Source organism: Propithecus coquereli, unplaced genomic scaffold (genome assembly GCF_000956105.1).
Source record: "Propithecus coquereli isolate 6110/MARCELLA unplaced genomic scaffold, Pcoq_1.0 Scaffold104, whole genome shotgun sequence".
NCBI lineage: Eukaryota > Metazoa > Chordata > Mammalia > Primates > Indriidae > Propithecus > Propithecus coquereli.
Genome location: NW_012134303.1, coordinates 8368728 through 8377560, shown reverse-complemented (window position 1 = coordinate 8377560; position 8833 = coordinate 8368728). Strand labels below are relative to the sequence as shown.

The window sequence follows — 8833 nt, the reverse complement described above, 5'->3', positions numbered from 1 at the left end:
TTAGTTGTCCAGATAATTTCTTTCTATTTTTAGTAGAGACGGGGTCTCGCTCTTGCTCAGGCTGGTCTCGAACTCCTGACCTTGAGCGATCCACCCACCTGGGCCTCCCAAAGTGCGAGGATTACAGGCGTTAGCCACCGCGCCCGGCCAGAATGTCTTGGATTAAATAAAAAGAAATTGGCATTTTTGTACCATGAGTATACAGTAGTGAGAAAGATACTGATTACTAGCAGAGTTTGGTGCCAGTGCCAATTTGTGTTTAGGGGTCAGCAGTTTTTTTATACCCACCACTGATTTTTATACCCTCCATGCAAATACAACACAGTGAAAGGGGCAAATAAAATCCTAGTAGTATTGTGATTTTTTGGGCCTCACGAATCCCTTGAAAGAGTCTTAGGTACCCCAAGGGGTCCACATATCATGTCTTGAGAACCACTGGTATAGTATACGGACCTAATGAAATATCAGAAGACTATTATTAGATTACAGACAATAAAATCCAGCTGTCTTTCTTGCCAACAATCTTATTACAAACTCACCATTTGCTGATGCTTCCGCCTGTGTGCCATCTGCTCTCCCTGCCTCACCGTACAAGTGAGGAATGGTTTGATTTACCAGAGGAGGTGGCTCAGTATAGATCGGATAATTCTCTACATGAAGGTGCTGCTGCATCTGTGGCACATAGACCATGGAGTGCCAGCAGTTACGGTGATAGCACTTGAACAAGAAAGGGCAACAACAACAAAAAAAGTTACTGTTCCCTATTCTTAATACAGCACAGTTCCTCACTAAAAAGAAAAAACTGGGCCATGATTTTCAGGTGAAATAGCAATGGCTTTTTTTTAACCTAAGAGACTTAACATTTAGAAAGTCTGTTCTCTATTAGAACTTTAAGATCTTCTGTTGCATTTGTATCTCATATCTGGACCAAGGAATTCTTTTAGGAAAGTGCCCTGAGGAAATTAGAGACATACACAAAGACCTGTATACAAAAACATTTTTTATAACATTTTTAAAAGCAAAAAATATTGAGCAACTTAAGTAACAATGGGGAACTGGGTGAATGAATATGATGAAATACTATACAGGCAATAAAAATTCTGTCAAATATATAAAGAAAAAATGCACATGTTAAAAGATTATAATATTATATAGCATAATCTATATCGTGTAAAATATAAGAAAGTCATAAGGAAATATCAAAGTATATAGTGGTTATGCAGGTGATTTTGATTTTCTTTATACCTTAGTATTTTCTAAATATACTACAATGGATGCTATTACTTCTAATATAAAAAATATTAAAATATCAGACAGGAGGATCGCTTGAACCCAGGAGATAAGAGACTGCAGTGAGCTATGATCATACCACTGCACAGTGAGATCCTTTCTCTAAATATAAACATACACATATAAATAAATATTCAGCATGTCTTGGTATCCCCATGATATAAAAGGCAAGAGAATATTTAAAATGCCTGTCTTGTGAAACAGATTACAAAGTTTCCACATGTGACTATAACAAACTAACATAACTGAATGGGCAAGTAGTTTATCAATTCTTGAAACTGCATTTAGGAAAAATAGTCTCGAAGAACAAAAACCCACCCTACAACCCAATTTATAGATGTGTACTATCTGGGGAGACGGTTTTCTGGCACTAACATGTGTAAGGCTTTAGGGAAATCCGTGTCAGGGAATATGAACTAATCTAAGCATTATCTAGGAGATCATATAGTTTATCATCTGCCAAATCTTAAGATGCATTTTTTCTTTTCAGTAAATATTCCATTTTATTATGTCACAAGTGTATTTAAGGGGGGAAATGATCCCTGAAAGAATAAAAGAGCTTTCACCTCAAATCAGAGATACCTTCAGTGATATCAAGACATTTGTAAGTACCTGTGCCTCTACAACTCAGGGGAATGGTGAAAACCAGTGTTTGGCAAATATACACGAGTGCTTTAAAAATAATACAGCTCTTTAAATGTCTTTGAATCAGTCTGATTACTTTTCACATAAAATGCAGAAACAGCCATAAAATATTTTAAGCAAGCAGGATAACATTTATTTTGAGACAGAAAAACACAGTGAAGGGTTGATACATGTTAAATACGAAGGTTAATCTAACATATGCTGAAGTTGTGCTGCTTAGAGCCCAGTCCCTACTCTGTTCGAGTTAACAACTATTTTATATTAAGAGAAACTGAAGCACAGGGAGGCTAGAGTAGAAAACTTACCTATATCCTCATCACAGGTCTCTTAGAAATTAAATTTTCAGCCCCCCTCATAGTGTTCTTGGCTTTTGAAGGCCAAGAGTCTGATTATCAAAATAGCTTATATATTTTTAATATAGAGCTCGTCAAAACAATTTTAACATGATTCTTACCTGCAATCCAAGATTGAAATAGTACTGCAAAACTCTTGTATCTGAAATTAAAAATTTTAAATTTAGTGACTATATTGACATAAGCAATTGCAACTATTATTTAAAAGCTTCCTCTTTGAGCATTAAGGTAGATATCAATGTCGTCTTCCGACACTGACACCACCCTCAACTCTACCTTATGGCAAATGACCATTTACCTACCAATATAGGTAAGATCATTTTCTGATCCAAGGTTTAATCACCAAATACAACTTTATTTCTAGTCTTAACATTAGGCAGGTGTTACAGGAATGTCACTCGGTTAATATTTAGGAAGAATCCAGTAAAAGCATTTTCTTGCTTGTTTCAAGGAAAATTTTACTTTAATACAACTCTACTACATAAGGAATCATTTTGGTCCTCAGTTACTAGTGCTATTATATAATACAAACTAATGCTTCACTGATTCTGAGATTAATGATGCCTTCTGAGACAACTAGCACAATATGAAAATATTTACCTTTTTATTTATCATGACTAACATACCTACCACTAGAACTCTAAAGAGAAGGGCAATGAGCAAGGTAATTCAAAATAATTTATATCCTAAGGTGATAAAAATTTCTCCAGACATTATGGAATTTAATTAGAATATTTCATAAACGAATAAATACTAGATGTATGGGAGAAGAGGAAATATTCTTAGCATTCCAATTATATCTCTAAATGTATTTTTACTGATTGACCTGGGATCCACATATATTTTTGATAATTAAAAAATATAACCTGAGTGCCACTAATAGATAAACTCTCACAATACCCCTTTCTTAAACTTGGAGACTCCATATGCACAAAAATGTTTACAGCCATTTTTAAAGAATAAGCTTGTATTATGATTATTATGTGGGAGTATAGTACAAAGTCTAATGTTCAAGCTAAAGAATATGAACAGATAAGAGCAGGAAGTAAATTCACTAGTGTCATGGGATTCTACTCCTTGGTACATACATACATACATACACACACACCCACATACATATATATGTGTGTATATATATACACACACACACGTATCAACAAAATAACTTATATGCAAATATCCATTGCTGTATTATTAACAGCCCAAAAGTGGAAGCACCCCAAATGTCCATCAACTGATAGATAAAACACAGTACACGTATACCTCAATATTGTGGGTTGGGTTCCAGAGCACCATAATAAAACGAATATTGCAGTAAAGTGAGTCACACAAATTTTTGGTTTCCCAGTACCTACAGTAGTTATGTTTACACTATACTGCAGTCTTTTAAGTGTGCAATAGCACTGGATCTATAAAACCAACGTACATACCTTAATTAAAAAAATATTTTATTGCTAAAAATGCTGACACAGAGATATGAAGTGAGCACAGTGCTGTTAGAAAAATGGTGCCAACAGATTTGCTCAACATGAGGTTGCCACAAACCTTCAACTTGTGGGAAAAAATGCAATTATATGCAAAGGGAAATAAAGCAAACCAAAATAAAACTAGGTATACCTGTATCTCCATAAACAGAATATTATCCAGCCATAAAAAAGAATGAAGCACTGATACAAGCTATGACATGGAGGAACCTTGAAAACATTATGCTAAGTGAAAGAAGCCAGTTGCAAAACATCACATATTGAATGATTTCATTTATGTGAAATGTTCACAATAGGCAAATCCATAGAGATAGGAAGTGGTGGAGTGATTGCTAGGGCCATGGAGAATAAGGAACGCCTGCTACTGGTCACAAGGCACCTTTTGGGGGATTAATAGGAATTAGATAGAAGAGTGGATAGGGAAAGAATTTGAGTAGAATCATAATGCCAGAGAAGGCTTAGAATAGATAATCAGGTGCATAGAGTTCATGTAAGAATAGAAAAAGATAAGGATGGAATGGAGTAGAGACTAGATTGTGAAAAGTCATAAATGCCATACTTAATCTGCTGAACTTTAATATACAGGAACTGCAGAACCACTGAAGGTTTCTGAGGTAGGAAGAGACAAGGAGTACAGGTACCAGAGCAGTGAGACCAACTGGGAACTACTCTAATTGTTCAAGATTGAGGTGATAAAGGCACGACCTATGAAAGAGGCAGTGGATACTTTTAAAAACCCTCTGTGAAAGACAGATTTTTAATAAATCAGCCAAGATTAACATACAAAATCAACTATATTTTTTTTTACATACTAGCAGCACAAAATGGCAAAATGAAAGTTTAAAAATTCTATTACTACAGCACCAAAACTCCAAACACACAGGAACACATTTAACAAAAGATATAGAAGACGGCTACACCAAAAAAAAAAAAAAAAATGGTGAGAAACCAAAGAAGGCATAAATAAATGGACAGATAGACTGTGTTCATGCATTCAAAGAGACAATATTGTTAAGATGGCAATTCTCCCCAAACTGAGTCCCAAATTCCCAGAAGGTTTTTTATTGGGGGGGGGGTGTCCCTAAAATTGGATGATCAAAGAGAAATGCAAATTTTACTACCTGACTTCAAAACTCAGTAAAATGACAGTGTGGTACTGGCATAAGCATTAAAAACCAGATTAATGCAAAAGAAGAAAGCTCGGAAACAGACCTACACTTAAAACAGTCATTTGATTTTTGACTAAAACACCAAAGTGATCTAATGAAAAAGAAAATCCGTTTCACAAATGGTACTGCTAGAATAGTGGATATCCATAAAGAAAAGAAAAAAAAAAAAAACGCAACCCCCATCTCATACCATTCACAAAAATTAATTTGAGATGGATGGATAACCTAAACATAAAATGGAAAACAAAGCTTTTAGAGGAAACCATATAATAGTATCTTCATGACTTGCTGATAGGCAAAGGTTTCTTTCTTAGGTTAGAGAAAACAATAAACCAAAAAAATTGATTAGATTTCATTGCTATTAAAATCCTCTGCACATCAAAGGACATCATGAAGAAAATAGATAAGCCACAGAATAATAGCAAATATTCACAAAACATACCTGACAAAAAGAAAGACTAGTAACCAGAATATGTAACGAACTTGTAAAATTCAGTAAAACAAGCAACCCAATATAAAAATTGTCAAAAGATGTGAACACTTTACAAAAATACGCAAATGGCCAATAAGCACATGAAAAAAGTACTCAAACTGGATATCCACATGCAAAAATATGAATCTATACACAGACCTTACACCCCTCATAAAAATTCACTCAAAATGGATCACAGACATAAACATAAAACACAAAACTATAAAACTCCTAGAGGATAACACAGGAGAAAATCTAGATGACCCTGGGTATGGCAATGATTTTTTAAGATATAACACCACAGGCATGATCCTTGAAAGAAATAATTGATGAGTTGGACTTCATTGAAACTATAAACATCTGCTCCGGAAGAGACACTGTCAAGAGAATGGAAAGACAGGCCAGACTGGGAGAAAATCTTTACAAAAGACATACCTAAAACAGGACTGCTACCCAAAACATACAAAGAACTCTTAAAACTCAATAAGAACCCGATTTAAAAAATGGGCCAAAGACCTTAACAGACACCTCGACAAAGATGATATACAGATGGCATATAAGCACATGAAAGATGTGAGATACCTCACGCTTATCAGAATGGCCAAAACCCAGAACAATGACAACACCAAATACCGGCATGAATGTGGAGCAACAGGAACTCTCCTTCATTGCTGGTAGGAACAAAGATGGTCTTGCCACTTTGGAAGACAGTTTGACAGTTTCTTTAAAAACTAAACATTCTCTTACCATTTGATCCAGCAATCATGACCCCTGGTATTTACCCAAGGGAGTTAAAAACACATTTCCACATAAAACCCTGCACATGGATATTTAGGGCAGCTTTATTCATAACTGTCCAAACTTGGAAGCAACCAAGATATCTTTTGGTAGGAGAATGGATATATAAACCAAGGTACATCCAGACAATGGATTATTCGGCATTCAAAAGAAATGAGCCATCAAGCCATAAAAGACATGGAGGAACCTTAAATGCATGTTACCAAGTGAAGAAAGCCAATCTAAAAAGGCTACTTACTGCATGATTACAGCTATATGGCATCCTGGAAATGTCAAAACTATGGGGACAGTAAAAAGATCAGTGATTGCCAAGGGCTGTGGGGAGATGAACAGGTGGAGCACAGACGATTTTTAGGGCAGTGAAAATACTCTGCATGATGTTATAATGGTGGATATATGTCATCATACATTTGTCCAAATTCATGAAAGTGTAACAGTAAGAGTGAACCCTAATATAAACTATGGCCTTTGAGTGATTAATGATGTGTCAATATAGGTTCATCAATTGTAACAATGTACCACTCTGGCGGGGGATATTCATAATATGGAAGGCTATGCATCTGTGGGAGCAGGTGATAAAACCGATATCTGTCTTCCTCTCAATTTTGCTGTGAACAAAAAACTACTCTACAAAAGTTTTTTTTAAAGTGCTTATTATCAGTCACCAGAATGGCTAAAATTAAAGAAAGTAACAACACTAAATATTGGTGAGGATGAGAAACTACTGAAATTCTTATATACTGCTGGTGGAAATACAAAATAGTACAACTGTGGAAAACTGACAGTTACTTATAAAATTGAACACACCCTGTCTATGACCCAGCAATTCCAATGCTAGGTATCTGCCAAAGGGAAATAAAAAACATACATTCACAAAGGCTTTTATAAGAATGTTCACAGCAGCTTTATTCCTAACAGCCCCAAACTGGAAATAGCTCAGTTGTCTATCAACAGGACAATGTATAAACTGTGGAATAGTCATACTATGAAATACTACTCAGCAATAAAAGCAAATGTACCGAAATATGCAACAACATGGATAAGGCTCAAAAACATTATGCCAATTTTCTATAAAAATCACTTACTGTATGATTATACTACATGAAATTCTAAAACAGGTAAAACTAATATGTGGTGGAAAAAAATCAGAACAGTGGGGGTCTCTGGGGGAGAAATGGGGATGAGCAGAGAAAGACTGGGAAAGGGCATGAAGGAACTTTGTGGAATAATGGTAATATTTTTTATAATAATATTATAATAATAATGGTAATATTTTTATACCTTGATGGGGATTTGGGTTACATATGTACATGCATGCATTTATTAAAACTCAGCTCGTGTTCATTTAAGTTCTGTGCATTTCATTATATGTAAACTTTACATCAAAAGGAAAAACTAGATACTGAACTCAAGTTAATGATATGTATGCTGAAGTTTTTATGGGGAAGTACATTGATGGCTATAATTTACTTCTAAATGCATCAAAAATAAGATGGATTTCATTAATCAACAGAGACGGAGGGAAAGATGAACAGAAATGTGGTGATAAAGTACAGTTAAACATTCATGATAGAATCTAGGTGTTCTCTTCTGCTCTTACAGCACATGAAGACATGGCATTTGTCCCCCCTTTGTCCTTTCATTCCTTCTGCCATGTGAAGACATGTACATGGCACTCACTATCTATGAGGAACAGGCTTTTACCAGGCAAACCTGCCAGTGTCTTGAACTTTCTAGCCTCCAGAACTATGAGAACATAAATTTCTTTTATAAGAATCTAAATGGTAGATATATGACGATTTTAAAATTCAACTGTGATGAACATTTGGACATTTTCATAATAAAATATTGGAAAATGCAAAATCAACATTATGTGGTGACTGGGTACATATTGGGCACAAGGAGGTAAGGGAGGGGAGAGGAATAAAGGAATTAGAGTTTAGATATTGGGTAAATTAGCTGGAAATGATAACACTATTAACAAAATAATAAACCAAGGAGGAAAGTCAATGTTTTGTGGCCTAAGGAGAAGAAAGGAGATAAATATGAGGAATTTCATTAAGATATTTTAAGTTTGAAATGGAAACTAAAGCTCAGTGAAAATGTTTAGCAAGTAGCTGGAGACAAGTAACTGCAACTTCCAAGGCCAAGGCTAGTTAGATTTAGGAAATCGACTACACAGAAGTAATAATGAAGTTTAAAGGTAAGGGAAAAGTTGAAGAAAATCTCGGTGACTACTTTAGGGGCTTGAAAAAAACCCAAAATAGAATAGAGGAGTAGCTAGAAAAATCGAAAGAATGTTATAGCAAAGGAAGTATAAATAAGCTACAAACAACTCTCAACTACAATTCTCTTTTGAGAAATATTGCCAAACTGAGAGGTAACAAAGAATTTCTGATGGAAAATTACTCCTTAGTTGTTTAAGAAAACAAGAGCACATAGCTGAAATCCAAGGCTTTAAAATTCAGTTGGAATCCTAAATATCAAAGATTTCAACAATTTCATAGACTTGTGGAAAGAATTTAAGAAATGAAGAAATTTTTTTTTTTTTTTTGAGACAGTGTCTCACTCTGTTGCCCTGGCTAGAGTGAGTGCCGTGGCATTAGCCTAGCTCACGGCAAC

General features: G+C 35.0%; 1 protein-coding gene across 3 annotated transcripts in view; it reads right to left on the bottom strand.

The window, feature by feature from the left end:
• The window catches only part of ALG13 (ALG13, UDP-N-acetylglucosaminyltransferase subunit), a 70669-nt gene that overhangs the window by 3664 nt on the left and 58172 nt on the right, over positions 1-8833 (bottom strand). For all 3 annotated transcript variants that reach the window (XM_012645521.1, XM_012645508.1, XM_012645514.1), the window contains exons 24-25: positions 2390-2430; positions 540-717 (exon numbers count right to left, since the gene is read on the bottom strand). In XM_012645521.1, the coding sequence (XP_012500975.1) occupies positions 540-717; positions 2390-2430 (219 nt within the window). The remainder of the gene's footprint in view (positions 1-539; positions 718-2389; positions 2431-8833) is intronic.